This window comes from Cydia fagiglandana, chromosome 13 (assembly GCF_963556715.1).
Source record: "Cydia fagiglandana chromosome 13, ilCydFagi1.1, whole genome shotgun sequence".
Taxonomy (NCBI): domain Eukaryota; kingdom Metazoa; phylum Arthropoda; class Insecta; order Lepidoptera; family Tortricidae; genus Cydia; species Cydia fagiglandana.
The window spans coordinates 3764969-3782963 of NC_085944.1; the positions used below are offsets into that span (position 1 = coordinate 3764969).

General features: G+C 35.8%; 1 protein-coding gene and 1 non-coding gene across 3 annotated transcripts in view; one reads left to right on the forward strand and one right to left on the reverse strand.

Moving 5' to 3' along the window:
• LOC134670014 (calmodulin-like) overlaps window positions 1–11710 on the forward strand; it is a 331833-nt gene extending 320123 nt beyond the window's left edge. Inside the window, exons 6-9 of one of the 2 annotated variants that reach the window (XR_010099001.1) lie at window positions 4014–4149; window positions 4861–5009; window positions 5560–5811; window positions 5959–11710. Coding sequence is in view for 1 of the 2 variants with exons in the window: in XM_063527682.1 (XP_063383752.1) it covers window positions 4014–4149; window positions 4861–5009; window positions 5560–5591 (317 nt within the window). In the remaining variant the exon portion in view is untranslated. Of the gene's footprint in view, window positions 1–4013; window positions 4150–4860; window positions 5010–5559 lie in introns of both variants that reach the window. The other variant, XM_063527682.1, reaches the window with a different exon arrangement.
• Window positions 294–367, reverse strand: Trnat-agu (transfer RNA threonine (anticodon AGU)). The gene has a single exon. It is a non-coding gene; the product is annotated as a tRNA-Thr (tRNA).
• Window positions 11711–17995: the final 6285 nt, after the last annotated feature.

The following is a 17995-nucleotide window of genomic DNA, read 5'->3' on the forward strand; positions in this document are numbered from 1 at the left end:
AAAATATTCAAATGAATTATTGTGAACATTATAATAAGAAATTTTGAAGGCGATTATAAAAGACAATAAAATAAATAATTGAAGAGGGTCTCATGTTAAATCTTCTACTGTGTGATCTTTCATGCTAATAAATTTTGGTTATTGCTTTATTTATAAACTTAATTATTTTTTAAACTAACATAACCGCAGCCGCGAGGCGGCAAGTTTTCTATATAAAAAATGGCGGCCGCCGCATGCGCGGTTGTCGGAGAGCGTCGATTTTGAAGTATCAAATAAAAACAAAAACACAACTAAGGCCCCGGCGAGATTCGAACTCACGATCTCCTGTTTACTAGACAGGCGCTTTAACCAACTAAGCCACGGCGCCGACGTTCCCGACGACGAAATTTCAAAACACCTTGTTATCGTCATAGTGCTGTGGTAAAATCTTGTCAGGGATTTTTCAATAATATTATGATGATAAAATGTGTAACAGCGCTGGTGGCCTAGCGGTAAGAGCGTGCGACTTTCAATCCGGAGGTCGCGGGTTCAAACCCCGGCTCGTACCAATGAGTTTTTCGGAATGTATGTACGAAATATCATTTGATATTTGCCAGTCGCTTTTCAGTGAAGGAAAACATCGTGAAGAAACCGGACTAATCCCAATAAGGCCTAGTTTACCCTCTGGGTTGGAAGGTCAGATGGCAGTCGCTTTCGTAAAAACTAGTGCCTACGTCAAAAAGGGAATAGTTGTCAAGCGGACCCCAGGCTCCCATGAGCCGTGGCAAAATGCCGGGACAACGCCAGGAAGAAGAAGAAGAAAATGTGAATTTAGTGATCACAAGCTTTTCCGATGAAATTTTCTGCGTAGAATTAATGCAATCAGCATCAAAAGTTGCTATTACCACTAGAAAACGCGTAAAAGTATCTACTCGTATAAACCGAAAAGAAATTGTAGAAATCAAAAAGTGGCAACATCGTAGTGTCTCCCGTTTTCATAGATTGATTTAAATGGGACGACACTACTACGATGTTGCCCATTTTAATATCCACAATTTCTTGTCGGTCTATACCATTTTCAACAAACTTAACATTTTAAGGAGATATACTCTCTATAAAGAAGAACAATTAGGCTGTTTGAACCAGAACTATACAGGACGGGATGGTTCCCGTTCCCGAAATATTTATCCAAATACCTAATGGTTATTATATTAGGATAAATTATTCAGGATAGCAGATAGTTTTGGTTTCATCCGCTACTATTTATACAGATTACAATCAGCTATTGTGATCTGTGAAAGTGAATGTAAGCTGAAAAGGGATTACAGCAAAAAGATAATGAATAAATAGATAACGAGCGATTATACACTTGAAATAGCCTAGTTCTAATGTCTTATAATATTGAACAGTTTGATTACTGAAGAGTTGATTTCAAACTACTTGTGTAGTAGATTATTACAATGGAAAATAGTACACTGATATTATGGTATAAGTATAAATAGATAAATAGCGGTACCAACATGTGGATGCAATAGTTTCAAAACAATTTTGCATATACCTGTCACACGTCACACACAAGCTTTTTATTTCGTGCCAAAACAAAAAAGGACCAGGCTCGGGTGGTCATTATAAATTATAAGCAATCCCGTCGACCCCACTCTTTATACCTTTAAACGTGAACTGTTTTATCTAAGCCATTGGGCTGCTTTTCCAATAACGGCATGAAATAAGATAGGAGGTTTGAAAAGCAAACGAGTCGTATTGTGCTGACCCTAATATAATATCATTTCGGGAAGTAAATGATAAATAAAGCTTTCTTTGAGAGGTTATTTAAATTGCGGTCAGAGCCGTATTGAAGAGAAGGACCGATATTAGGATGCTCAAGGATACGGAAAGCGATTCAAATACGCAATATCTGATATTTTTGGAAGATCGTTTTCTTTTGAAAATGGAATGGTCGTGTTCATTTAAATTGGTTATTGATTCTTTCTTTTGAAATCCCTAACAGAGTTTATAGACAGTACCTACCACACAGTAGGTACTTGGTGTTTTTAGAGCTCCGTACAACACTTTGTTCACGGAGTTCATTATATGGGATCATTTATTTTCGGTCTTGCAAATCGGTTCTTTGCGTTTTTCTCACAGACCGTTTTTGTAAATAAGATCACATTCACCACAGAGTTTCTTCGTGGAGTTTATAAGTTTATAACTAAATATAAGTAATGTCTGTGTCTATTCAACAATAATTTAGCTGAAAAATTCAATTTATTGGTAAATAAGTGAAACTTAAACAAATAATGCAAACAAAGCGGAATTTCACTAAAAACACCCTAAGTTGTTTATATTTAGGTTCAAACTGGCTTAAAAATTAAGTTGAGCAATTACAGGCCAGTACCCAGAGTGGGTCCCTGCGGTATCCTTCGCGCGAAATGAGTTCACATTACATAAGTAGGGTCTGTTCCTGTCTCACTTAACTTTGTAAATGTTTTGTTTACAATAGAGTTTTTAAACAAACACAACTAACACAAGTTAGAAGTTAAAAGGATCGATTTTTTTTTTACTTTTTGTAAAACGTGTTTAAGAAAACTATTCCGACATATTTTTTATTGTCAACGTATTTCTGTGCATCCTGTACTCAAAGGAAATAAATTTAGTAGGTACATAGATTTTTCAAATCCGACTAAGTAATTACTATTATGCCATAAGAACATAGAAAATGTGTTGACCGTTCGAATATTTAATTATTTACATTGAAATAACACTTTAAAAATCATTGAATTGCATTGGCTAATTGTTTTATCTATTTAAATGATATATGAAATGTTTTATTATATACTCGTAGAAAATCGAGACTTTATGAAACTGATAGTATAGTAGCTAGTACTGTACACTCCTTCCTGCTTCGGAAACAATATATTTATATAGCACACGTTTGCACACACCCCGAAAATACCTACTTTTTTGTTATTCGGACACAAAAGGAACGCATTACCATAAAAGCCCAAGATTGTGGAAAATGTTTTGTTTTCACCGAGGTTCGAATTATTCTCGCCTCCAAAAATTCATGAAATCACATTCATCGTGGGCCGCAAATTGAAATGTCTACCTTCAGTTTGTTTTCATTTATATTCAGGAGAATATCCTAAAAGTCCACGGGGGAGTAAATAATTCAGCATCTATTTCTGCAGCATCCTTTATATTGGGATGTAATGAGAATTTAGATCCTAAGTGAGGGATTCAATAAATATGATAATTTTTGCGACGAGCTTCGTTGGAGAAAATCTACAGGGTGGATCATAAGACGTAACACCATCCCTACACATCCAGTAAATGATAAACGGATATTTCACCGTATTTAAGTAACAAAACGAAACGTTTACTGAATGCGCGTTGATGCCGTTGATCCTGCTCACCTCTTCTGAATCATTTTGTATATTGAATGAAAAGTTTGAATTTAGATAGGTAAACCATTCTTGGATTCAAACAAATTTTAATTCTTTAGTTGTGCACAATTCAAATTTATGTAATGAATAAGAATACTCATCCTTATTAAAGCCAAGAAATAAGAATAATCGTCTTATAAAATATTGAATCGAGCATAATTTTTTCCCCCCGCGACCCCTGTGACGCAATTTTCAATTCTGGGGCCCGTTTCTCAAAAGCTTGTAACTTGTAATACAAGTGGAAGTCCCTTTCTAACAAAAGGTGTCAAAAAGTGACATCCACTCTTATTACAAGTTACAAGCTTCAGAGAAATGGGCCCCTAGCGTTCACGATTGGTTACAATACTCTAGAAATAAGTTATTTTTCATACAGATATACTAACCAGGTATAACAAAGTGGTTGCAAAAGAGTCATGACTAAAGGTTACGAGTACCTATATTATTTTTTTGGTGTCCTCGACATTTGGAAGGGAATTCGATGTTAAAGTCAACAGATACCTTTTCGATAATTTAATTTAATGTGTGGGGGACGACAGAAATGTGTGCCATTTTCTTACTCAAGTTCTTAATGAAGTAAATCTGTCGTTACAGAGACTGAGCTTCGAGACATGGTGAAAGAAGTGGACCAAGACGGCAACGGCACCATCGAATTTAACGAGTTTTTGCAGATGATGTCCAAAAAGATGCGCGGCGCCGATGGCGAGGACGAGCTTAGAGAGGCTTTCAGGTGAGCCTTCGTTAATACTTAAGAATATTGGACAGAACAAAACAGAACAGTCGTTGTCTCCAACGCTGCTGAACTGTTGTGAGACATACTGTTTCGCGAATGTTTCGGAGAGCCTAGGTCTCCTTTCTCAACCTAGGTATACAAGGTCCTCGTGAACCCTGCTTACACTGTTAGTGCTTGAGAAAGGAGACCTAGAATCTCTGAAACATGCCGCGAGAGTGACTAAAAACAAGTGAGTCTAGACCGTAAAATTATTCAATGTCAGCTGCTGAAAGTGTAGAATACTGATGTAGTGCAGACACGCCCGGCCGGAATCAGACGGGCTATCGACCGCTTGTTGCATTCACTCAGTAAAATTCCCTGGAGTAGAAGCTGCTGCCTAACTGTTCCGGAGGTGGTAACACACAATTATCCGGAAATTTTCTTGTAATCCTGCAGAACAGAAGGACAACTTATAGTGCGATCCTTTATAGTTCACTCTCATCTAGTTTATCTCTACTGAATTCATGAATCGCGTCGCTGCATACATGATGCATACTAGTAAGTGTAAGCTAGTCTTCTTCTTGCCACAGTGCCAACAGGAGGCATTTCTACTTCATCGCTAAAGGTCATGTGCGTCCTAAATTATTCTTGTGACTTTTGTCACCAGTTGTTTCGATTCCATTATGCCTCTTTTGCAGACTTTCTATAACCGCCCGCCGCTTTTTCCAGGGTATTCGACAAAAACAACGACGGTCTAATTTCCTCGGTGGAGCTACGCCACGTGATGACCAACCTCGGCGAGCGGCTCAGCGAAGAAGAGGTGGACGACATGATCCGCGAGGCTGACCTCGATGGAGACGGCATGGTCAATTACGATGGTGAGCCTCAATATATTGACCTTGTAGTACGGTAAAGAGGCGTAATAGAGAGTAAATACTCTCTCTAGGGTGTTATGCCTGGGGATCGAAGTCCTATGAGAATTGGACTGTTAAGTATAGCAGCTGACAAAAACAACGAAGGTCTAATTTCCTCGGTAGAGCTACGCCACGTGATGTTCCTTCCATATTGACCACCGAGACTGGGAGACGCTCGCAGAACAGCGGACGGAATAGCGCAAACGTGCAATGTTGTGGAGGGTCGCAAGTTTTGTGATGAGACCTGGTTCGCCGCACTCGCTGACAGGAGGCAACAACGACGACAAGGTATCTCAGTACCGGTTTCCGCAAACTTCTCTAGTAGACCTGTGGTAGACCATGTCGGTCTCGCATTGGGCTAATCAGCCACCAAAAACGGTGTTACACCATAAATCGTCTGCAATAGACGAATGGGTATGAAGACGTCATATTATAAGGCAAATAGCTCACCCTGTCCAAGCTCTGCTAATTATAAACAAAAATAATCTCTAACGTGAATTTTTCTGATTTTCAGAGTTCGTGACAATATTGACGTCGAAAAACTAGTATGCAGAGCAAACGCCGACGAGAGAACCTCCCCCTCGAGAACCGGCTCCCCGTAAGGACAGCGTCAGCACCCACCCTTACGGGGACGTCTACAAACACGGCGGGAAAGAAACTCTTATATAAACGGGACGGCATTAAACGAACAGTGACAATTCATTAACCAGTGTTAAACGTTAACGATAATTAACCGTTTTAGATCGCGCTTGGTGGCTGTGTATACGTACTTATCCCCTTATTCATAAAACTTTACGGGCCTGATTTAGTTCAAATATGTTTTATCCATCTTTTTCAAATGCATAAGTCAATATGACAGCTAAAGACAAACGATTATTATCAAATTGAGGCTTGTAGCGCGTTTATGAATAAGGGGATTAATGTTTAGATGTGTGTCAAGTTTGCTTCAAATTGGGAGGAAAAAATATGGACTTTTTCCTCTTAATTTTAATGCAGGAAGCTAAATTGTGAATTGAATTAAATGCCGTTACAAGTTAGTTGATTTGAAATAGCGAATTTTAGATTGTTAGTTAAATAAATGTTTTAAAGACTGCTAGTGTAGTCGAAATCATTTGATATTAACGTTAAAATTCATTTAATAATACAGTTTGTTTTCAGTTATTTTAGTAACAAAAACAAGTCTGATATTAAATTAATAAAAATACTTAACTAACTTGTAACAGCTGAAGCATACTAATCGATATAAATAACCTAATCTTAAACAATAGATAATAAAACAACTAACCTAACCATAAAATCAGTGTAAATTACATCATAGATATAATAAAGAGCATTGTCATAGATTCACTAGGTAGAGATAAAATTAAAATAGCTGTTAACAAAAATCGGTTGTGCCGACAACTTTTTGTAAGTGTACCAAAACATAGTCTACATGATAAAATAAATAATCTAGCATCCGTACGTATACACGTTGTGTGACTTTGTGTAGTTTTAGAAGTGTATGTGTCGACAAATGATGCTGTCCAGAAAGGTTCTTTCACAAATGTTCAGTGTCCTGAAGTTGGGATATTGCCTTGTATACAGTAAGGTGTTATTTAGAGAAAAGGTTCCGACCGAAAAAATCTGGGAATAAAATTTCAACTTTCTGTCAAAAAGAAAAGTCATTCGTTTTAATGACAAATTGAGAGCGGATCCTTTTCGTTCAACAACGTCCAAATTCTACTTTAATCAGCAAAATACAAGTAACAATGAAAATGTGCAACAATATCGATAAAGTAACTATTTTAATATTTTTTAAATAAAGATTTGACTACGACTAATCTTTTACATGATAAAGATATTAACCGCTCTCATGATATTCACAGGACCCAAAATAAATTTTATAAAAAGAAGGAGTTGTTTATCAATAGCCCATATTTTCAAAAAAAAATTACTGACTAGGTAAAAATTCTGCGGTAAATACTTTTTACTAAAAAGTTGTTCGAGACGGAATCTTGTGACGTAACAGAAAAGACAACAAAGCATCTTTCTGGACAGCGCAAAGGCTTTCGTAAGTCTTCCAAACTGAGGGTTGACTGAAATGATGAGCCAAATATAAACTGAGTTCATTAATGTTACGAGGAATCGAAAATATATTTATAAAAAGACTAGTGACTAAAGCTAAGATTTTATTCAGTCCTAAAAAAATGGAGGAATTTTACCGTGTTTATATAGGCACATGAAAAGGGTACTTTTATTGTAACAAGATTTCTACTTTTTGCTAAGCTCTTAAAGACTATAAGGCATTTTAAAGTAGATTTTTTTGTGTGTATCTCCATTTTATTCTAATTATGGTTTAAGATTCCAATTTGTGTCCATGTTTTCAGGGTCATTATTGTAGAGAAGGCACAAGATCACATATTCAAATTCCGTTTTGTGCCATTGGATCAATTTTTTTATGATTTATGTGGCGCAAAACGCACTTTTCAATCTTCCTTACACTTGAGCTTCTCTATTTAATTTATGCGTTTTAGATAAGAAGTTAAAATTTTATGTAGGAATACAATTACTTCAGTGACATCGTCATTGTTTACTGAATATTTAACTATTTGGGGAAAACATAATTTATATTGGTTTTACGATAGTCGGTTGGTTAGTTGGTTGATATATATATTAATATCAATAATTATGCTATTCGAATTTTATAAAGGATTTGGCATTACTATTGGTTATGCATCTATAAAAAAAGGTGACCATTTACAATCATTCTCTAGCACAGTATTAATATTGTCGCATCAATATTAAAAGGCTATAATTTTTAAAACTTTTGAATAGTAAAACCGTTGCTACTATAAAAATCTAACAGCCGTTTTCGAACAATGAGATACGTCAAATACTAGATATTGAAACGATATGTATTAGATATGTCAGTGTCAAACAAGTGTCAAAAGTGACGTATTTGTTTGAAGAAACGTCAAATTTTACACTTGTTTGACACTGACATATCTAATACATATCTTTTCTAGATCTATTAACTGACGTATCTTAAAGTTGTAATCGGGCCGTAAGTAACTAAACCTTGTATTATTTACAGAAGATTCATATCTAAAGACGTGTAATAGAAGACACACGTCTAAAAAAGTGTAACATTAGTTATTTGTTTTACATGAGGGCAAAGTTGTTGTTTAACCGCTCGTGCTAATATTGATACCCGAGCAAGCGAAAGATTCCAAAATTGAACCACGAGGGTAGCGAGTGGTTCGAAAAATTGAATCTTGAGCGTTGCGAGGGTTAAACAAAATTTGCCCACGAGTGAAACACAAAATTTTTCACCACACCAACCCGAAGCAACTATTAAATGTAAAATATCAGACAAAATCAAACCAAATCAAATCCAAATGAATGTTATTAAATATTTATCATCCAAAATCATCATTTAAAAGTCAACTCTACCATCAAACATAAGAAAACAACTCAAAATTTACTTTTGATTACTTTGCCTCACATGTGAATAAAATGCAACTTTGATATTAGTTTTTGAAGTGCAAACTCGTACTCGTACTCGTATCGTAAGTGTACTCGTAGTAAACCTTTCCAAGCTAGTGTGGTGAAAAATAACATTCTATACAAGGGCAAGTATACGTATCTACAAGATACCAAGTAAGTAGTTCACTTCAAATAGCCGTTGCATGACTTGGTGCGGAGGAGTTAACGGCCAACTTAAAGCGAACGGCTAGTAAAAAAAAATAACTTTATGCTTGGAATCTGAAATACGTTGTTGCGTTACTCATAATTCTAAAACTTCTAAAACTGGCATCTACAGTATGTGTCTGACCATGGGGCTTTAATTCCAGGGCTTGATATTAGTCGCTAAACTGAGCTACTTTTACTATGGGACCAACCCTAAAATCGGGGAAAAATTTTGGGCTTTTCCATAGAAAACGTCGACATCTGATCAGCCCAAACCTATGAAAAAGTAAAAAAAAAATTGCAGAATTTCGGGGTTGGTGCCATAATAAAAGTAGCTCAGTTTAGCGAGTAGAATCGAGCCCCGGATTTAAAGCACCATGGTCAGTAACACCCTGCATAACAACTATACTTATTGGGCGATACAGAAAAATAGTGTGCTAGAGGTATAGGTGAAAATTGTGATGCTAAAAGTTTGAGAATAGCTGTAAAGTAAAATATTAAGTTAAATTTTATAAGTTACATTTTTTGCCCAAGTGCTCCGTCATTGGCACTCATTATACATATGTTTGTGTGTTGTGCCATTTCTTTGTCATTTTAAAGGTGACTAATATTTTTCTGATATTTAATAAATAACCCAAATAAGCAGAACACATTTCAAAAAAATATTCAACTATTACAATGATGTGAAAAAAGGTTATTTTTATTTATAGGTTATTTTAGTTTAGTAGTTATTTTAATTGTAGCTTTATGTAGTTTTAATTTTAGTTTATAATTGTTTTTATTTTGTATGAAATAAATGTGAAAAAAGTGATGTCTGAAAAACAGTAACTTATTTTTGATTTAGAAACTGCCAGTAACTCATGTTGCGTGATAATAATAACTTTAAATTTTACTTGTTTTAAACACTTCTTTAACTCGCATCGCTATAATTGCTATAAAAGACAACTTATTATTATTTATGTAATTTAAGCATTATGTTTCCAAATTTGTGTCGTTTCCAGAGAAAAGAGACCATGGCGGCCAGTATTTATGGTATTTTAATGATGCTTTTAGATAAAAAAAAAATAAAAAAACATACAACCGAATTGATAACCTCCTTCTTTGAGATGTGGAAGTCGGTTAAAAAAATATGTAGCTGGGGTATGTGTAAACTAAAAACGGTAGATGCCTACGGCACTAAAATACCTTTTCTAAGGAAACTACACATTCATATACATAAGACAATAATGTATATTACTTTAACTCTCAAATTAAATTTCAAACTTCGCATATCAGTAAGCAATAACCAAATAATATGAAATTATTTAAGCAAATTATATTTACACAAAAAAAGAAATATAGACGTGAAGTTTTAGGTGATCTATATTTTTTTAGTCAAAATTATTTATTGGAAAATAATTTTATTGACAAAGATATTATTTAAAAACATATAACCACCTGTTTGAAAAAGTAGTCAATAGTGGAATTATTTACACAATTTTATGACTACAAGATGTATTTTATTCTAAGTATGTTATTCACAGATATTATATTTGACTCTACCGATAAATTATAATTAATATTACAAAAACTGATAAATTGGTTGTATTAATTTGCAAATATATATATTTAAATGGGGTGTCGTGATGAATAAAATGTTGGTAAACTGTAAAATATATCAAAATAGTTGATTATACTGTAAAGGTATGTCCACACCGGTGTGATTTAACTTGCATCTTTTTAAAACTCATGCATCTTATGTCAAGACGCAAGCCTTAATGTTTCATACGTCGTATATTAAACAACTACTGTCGATGTTATTAAATACTGTACATAAATGGCATTTGCAACTAGGTATGATCATTGTATGTTTGTAAAAGATGGATGCTGATAAGCAATAATGTATCAACCCACATTAATTTTTTAATAAGATGTCAACTCAAAAAATTGACGCTTAAAGTTGACATTTTATTACAAAATGCATGTGGGATGACTCATTTTTGCTAAACACCATCCTTATAATTATTGAGATGTCGTTGAAACTGTCAACATAGAAAGAAACATTGGTCTCACTAAGTTTAATTCCCGATAAAGACCGTTTTGCCGAGTATTCGCACACTCGCATAAATCAAACGCCTATGGATTTAATCGAGCAATGTCAAGGAAACCGACTATTATTGTTTAACGAATGTCTGGCATCTACTTGAAAAATTCCTTGTCAAAGACAAGTCTGTCGGACCACGCAGCCGGAGGGATTTTCTCCGTCAGCAAAAAACCTAGTCGGGACTCGTACCATTTGTGACCTGTAGACATAGACCTGCGAGATAGACTACCCGTCTTTTTCTATCTGTATTCATGAAATAGATACAGTCGCGGGCGAGATGCTGTCGCGCTAATCATGTGCTAACCCGGCTGGCGCTTAACATCGTCAAAAATGTTAACTGCAAATCAAATTGTCAAATGTTAATTTGACAATAAATAAATAATAAATCAATATATAAATAAATAATCAATATATAAATTATCTTCAATAAATATTAATAACACTGTTACTTACCTTCTGTGGATAAACAGGAACTAATCTGTTAGGTAATACAAGTATTTACAATACTTAAAAAGTGATACAAGCACAATTACCGCAATATTGTATGTTACGAAAAAAAATTATTTAAAAAAAATGTACACCAAATTGCAAAGTTACATGAGGTTGATAGATGGTCAACAAATATTTATGCTGGACATCTAGCTTTTCCATGCAGCATGGGAAAGCTATCCAGCAACACCCTTCCCATCCCTTATCCATTGAACAACAACATGAGAAGGCACCTCGGTGTGGACGCACCTTATGTTAAGCAGGCTCGCTTGCGTTATGTGTATGTATCAACAAAATAATGTTACGTTATATACCTATGTATGAAAGTTAAGTTATGTGCAAGTTAGATATTCAATGTAATTAGATATACAAGCTTCGTATGAGACAAAAAAGATTTTAATAAAATCTACATTTAAATGGTAAAGTTGATTTTGTTTTTGTTTCCTCTGTTTATTGCCCCTTCACACTTCAAACGCTGAACCGATTTAGATGAAATTTGGTATGGAGATAGTTTGAAGCCCGAGTAAGGACATAAAGAAAATACATGAATTCCTAAAGAAAAAATGTGGAAGCCTGCTAAAGTGGTCCGGCCGGATTTTTTCAATTATACTATACTTGCCGCAAAACTAAGCGGCGATTCAGGTCATAATGCCATCTCTTTCACTGTTGGTTGGTCTTAAAGGGTAAAGGAGATAATCATTATGAACTGAATAGCCATTTAAATTTGCGGCATAGTTTTCTGTATTTACGTTAATTTGTTCCAAAATTATTTTTTTACGGTTTTACTCCTTGTTGACTATAGTCGCACCAAACAAAGTCTGCAGCGGATTTGATAGCCCACGCAGTGTAAGTGTTATGTATACGTCATAATTTCATAGAAGTTTGACGTTTAAAATGACACTTGCACTGCGTGGGCTATTAAAATCGCTGCAGACTTTTTACGGTCTGACTATAATCCTTTTTCTCATTACTGTTTATTATCTAATCCAGTATAATCTTAAAATCCATCAGCTAACAACACTTGGTAGAGGCATTGTCACATTATATCCATCTGTAAACAGTTCTTTATTATGCCCATAAAGTTAACAGTTTTCATACAAAGATTCATCTCTTGGTAAATACATGATGTTCACAATCAATATGCGTGTTCTAGGTTTGTTGCTGTCCATTTACGTGAACGTGTGAAAACTGTAACTGATACAAAGTGGAATCAACAATCAATAAAATAATTATAGTCGTACTATAGTTCGTTTTTTTAGCATTAGAAAGAACTTGCAAGAAGGTAAGTGATCTTGACATGTCTTTTAATTGAAAAACGCTTTATAAAAAACCAAAAATTATCACTTATGAAAGCAGAAGAATATAAATGATCGCATTAGATTCATAATTGTTACATATTTGCCGTAACTTATTTTTAAAATGTGTTTTTCAATTAAAAGACACATCAAGATTGTTTACCTTTTTTCTAATGCTAAAAAACGAGGTATAGAGACAAATAACAAACGAGTCTTATTTTTAAAAAAGGACATCTCAACAACAGAGACGGAAAAAGGAATGATGGTGGACAAAAATGAGATGGGAAGACTAGTTCAGGCACAGGTGGCTAGAGCCTTGAGGAGAAGACAGGCTCTGGACAGGGACGCGTGGAGGAACACGGGAGAAGCCTATGCCAAGGCAACCAGACAAAACGTCTGCAGAGAAAGGCTAGCAGTAAGCAGTAAGTAAACAAACAAGTAAAGGCCTCGTTCGGATGTCAACTGCAATACACGTCATGTCAATACAAGGTGTAGGTATGTCAACTCAATACACGTTGACAGTGACACATCAAATTTGATCATGTTTCGTTTTATGGAATATCAATTTACTAAAATATTTCATGGTCGTAGTTTCGTCACCGCAAAAATAATATTGTAACTATGAAATAAATCCGTATTTCCATTCGGATTCACTCTTGGTTAGTTTTTATGACGCGATTGCAGGTGAGAACAATAGTTATTTGTACAACAAGAGATCAAAGTTTGATATTTCTTCGAGTGCTTATTTTGAGTCCCGTGTAAGCGAAAGATTCTATAGTAGATTCACGAGCGTAGCGAGTGAATCTAATTTAGAATCTTGAGCGTAGTAAGGGATTCAAAAGCGCACGAGATGTAAATAACTTTGATCTCGTGTAGTACACAAAATTTTTCACCCTAAGCAGTGAGAACATACTTAGAGGGACAGAGATAATAGAACCCAAGTATATCGAACTTGTATTAGATCCCGCATGTTGAAATGACATTTGACTATAAAGGTCCCTTGAATGACATTTTGTCTCACTCAGTGAGCAAAATGCGATTTTGCTCACTGAGTGAGACAAAATGACTCAGTGAGCAAAATCGCATTTTGCTCACTGTTTTTAAGAAGCAAAGTACCCTTGTTCGAGCTGCTGAGGTGAAAATTATATTTTAAACCACAAAGTCATCAGGGAAAATAATCTTAGTTTCTTTACAACATAGTAGACTAGAATAATGGTTATTGTTTTGGTTTATTTTGTTCTTTATTTTATTCAGTATGGCTTTCCATAAAGAAGGGTCCTTATGCATTCCAAAGGTCCCTTTTATCTGAAATTCCAACAGAAATTCTGATAGAAAGGTCCTTATTGCACATGAAACATGAGGACCCTTATCTTTGGAAAGCCACATTTATAGATATTTATTTACACATTAGGGTCAATTCGAAATCGGGGTAATTTGGAAAGTGGCAAATACTGATAAACCAGAAACTCTTTATACCTACCTTAGCAACACATAACAATCAAAACTCGAAAACAAAGGGGCATAGATATGGTTGATATGTAAGAAATTGTGGTAATAAACTTTTATGGGAAAATGGGGACTATGTTTGTATGGAGAAAAGCGGTCATCCACTTTCCTCTTAAGTATCTATCAAATATATATTCACATAAGGGTAACATTCCATTTCTAACCGCAGCTGCATTACTGTCAATTTTACTATGGAAATTGACAATGACAGCGACGCGTTCAGTACCGGTAGTGCAGCTGCGGTTAGAAATGGAATGTTACCATAAAAAGCTCCACTGGCGGTTATCAACGTGACGTCACTTGGCACGTGCGCGGCGAATGGTAGCCAATCACAGAGCTCCGTCGCGACACACCAACTCACACGACACGGCCACGGGACATGCGCCTGCGTTGTGATGTGACAGCGATCAACCAACTGTGGAGGCGGACTTTTTTAATTAAGCCCGGGAATGGGGTTGGCCGGTTGAAGTATTTAGCAGATGGCGCCAGCATAGCTTGCTCTATCGATCCCTAAAATTGTGTCAAATTTTTATTTTTTAATGGAATTTTATGCTCTAGAAGCCAGCCCTTTAAGCAAAATCTCATAGAAAAAGGGGCAAGCTATGATGGCGCCATCTATGGAAACCGTTGACAGTTACCAACCCCATTGCCATGACCTATTGATTTCGCTAAGAATGCTAGCTTTGTTATAATGGTGTTAAACTTATTTTCCTAGTCATAATCTTTCTTATTTCTCTTATTTTTTTATCATGTCTGTGTTATGGACCAAGTGATAAATCGGGCATATTGCTAGAAAGCTAAGAGCTTACTGAGAATGCTAGAAACTTAGGTTTTAGCATTACCAGCAGCTATATTTTTTCCTGGGGCTTTTATCTTCTGATTTTTACTCAACTGTATGTGACGTAAAATATGCTACTGGACTATTCCGTAAGTACCTATGTACATTAAATTAAAACAGACAAGCCGACTCCATAAAATCACAGTCAAGATAAAAAAATAAACAGTGTAGCGAAGGCACGTCTCGTCTACAACTATAAAAACATGTAGATAAGCACTTCACTGAATAAGTAAGTGGTAAATTATGTTTACAAGTGTTATACATAGTAAATAATGACTTTAGAAACTAGTAGAATTGTAACCTGACTAAGAATGAAAGCACGAGTGAAAATGATTCGATTAATACCTTTTTCGTGAAAATAGCTTTAGGTCCCATTCGCACGGCATGTTTGAATGACACAGATGGATAACAATGTATGTATTCACACGACAGCGCTGGCGCTTTTTATCAAGCGTTGTTGGATTTTCGACTTTAAGCCTTGGTCATTAAATCGAGTTTAGAGTGCAGACAGAATCAAGCGCTTTTTTAACGCGCGTTGAAAAAGCTGTCGTGCGAATGAGGGCTTAGATGTTTTAACGCTATTAAGGTACATCTACACAGCAGCACAGAATAAATAATAGTACTGGGTACAGAGAGTTCATTCTCTAACAAAACGCGTCTATTACTATAGATATAAGCGAAAGTGCGATATACGGTGCGCGGCAACTACTATGGCTATTTATTGTATTTAGACACCAAAATTGGCGTGGACCGCATGTACTCGTAGCGATGCAACGAAATCGCGGAGTGAGCCACGCCTGACCACAGATAACTTTTGCGGAGCAATACCATGCAACACGGTAAAATTAGGTAACTTTTGTGGCTACATAAAGTTACCCTATGTAGTAACTAGGGAAAATTTTCGATCATTTTATTTATCGATAAAGAAACTCCCTACCTCCCTACACTAGGTCCGTGGTAGGGTGTTTCATTTTTCCGAATTTTCGATTTTCATCTGACTTTGCTCGAATTCTTGTTCTAACTGATAAAAAAAAATTATACGTTTAAAAAAATTAAAATCGGTCAACATTTAGAGGTTGCACATCATCAACAAAGATTTTTCAAATAACCAACGACTCTACATCGGAGGGTAGAAAATGGTTTAAGCGGCTATCATCAAAGCGGAGAGTAGTGTGATACTGAACCTTCTACATATAAATAAAATTTAAAATGAGTAATAAACTTCGATTTTTGTTACTCGATAAATGTTCTAATTAAGATTTTTCAGTTTTTCCACCTTTTTCCAAAGGAAAAGTGCTTTTATCGTGTTTTAGACGCAAAATTCAGTTTTCTCATTCGATTTCAGTATCAGTTCATTATATTTTGTCATTTTAGAAAATAGTTCATTTTCCCGCAATGTATGGGGTTCTCACTCTACCTTTTCAACTTGTGCAACCTCTAAACGTTATTCGATTCTTTTGAAAATTGAAGTAGATAGTTTTTAGAGTGGGGAGACTCCATTGGTGAGCAAAGTCAGGAAAAATATTACAACTTATTTTTCTCCGTACAAAAGTGAACCACCCTAGTCCGTGGGGTATAGAGGTACGGGGGCTCCACAAGGCGCAGGCCAAACGCCTAAGGGAGGGCACAGGTGACCCACGCCAGGCGTGTCTCACTCCGCGATTTCGTCGCTTGGCTACAGGTAGCTTAGGGTCTCCCCAAATATATCGACGCGCATTCGGCAAAAGCCGATAGGAAAAAGCTTTATGTCCACGCAATAAGAGCGAAGAAGCCGACGACGCGTCGGCCGGCGCCGGCCGATGCGAGCCGAGCCGAACGACGACTTTTTCGCTCTTATTGCGCGGACATAAAGCTTTTTCCTATCGGCTTTTGCCGAATGCGCGTCGATATATTTGGGGAGACCCTAAAAGTACATCCGTTCGGCCCCAATTTTGGGGTTTGCCATAAGCCGCGCGTGGCGCTGTCGCCACCTAGCGGCCATATCTGTGCTGATCGTAACAGACGCGTTTAGTTAGAGAGTGAGTCTTCTGTACTTAGTACTATTATTTATTCTGTGCCCACGCGCAGGCAGTATTCTCGCGCAAAAATAGGCCATACCAATCCAGCGCGGCAACTCTGCCTGCGTCATGGGCTTACCAATGGCGCAAAATTTTGAAAGGTATTTTTTTTGGATTTAGTTATTTTAATTGTAGTTTTATATTCATTTGATAACACTTATTATATAATAAATGAGTTTGACCCTACCTGTCATCAAATCTTGCCCCCGAAATTCCGATGTATGCTGATAACTATTTATTAAACCTTTAAAGAAGTCACGAAGTTAGGTCATTGTCGCTAATAATTCGTAAGCAAGGCTTTGCTGAGGCCGCACGCTTTATATCATTAAATGCCATACTTGATATGGCATTAAGATGCATTGTTGATTTTTTTTCTAATGATTTGGTGACAGGCAGACCAAAGAACTTGAACCTCGTGTAGAAACATTACTATGCGGCCTCATAGATGGTGTACCTATAATAAAATATGCATTAGATTGTACAGTCACCTGCAATAATATGTTACACAACGAAGGCCGCAAAAATATCTGACTCGGCCTTATTTGTAAAGCCATAAGAGCGTGTCATATATTTTTGCGGCCTTTTAAGAGTAACATATTATTGCAGGTGAATGTACCTATGTTACCTTGTAGGTAAATATTACAATCACAATACGGTCGAGTGGTATGTTTGTCATAAAGTATAATAATATGGTTATAATGTTATTCAAATGGATACTTAACTATCTCAGGCCCAAAGCGACTTCGAAATTAAAAGTAATAAGGTACCTGTTATGAATTTTTAGTTTTCTTAATTTTTCTTTCGTCTTATTTACAAAAAATACAATACAATAAAATACAAAATTTCTTTATTAACCAAGTAGAACAAGTAAGATTGACAAAAGTAGGTAATTATACATGTATAATACATACGTTACATTAGATTAACATTTTCGACATAAATTCAATGCGCATTTCAACTTCAGTCACACCTCTGAAAATCGTTGCAAAATTATGCAAGTTTTCTCAGACAGT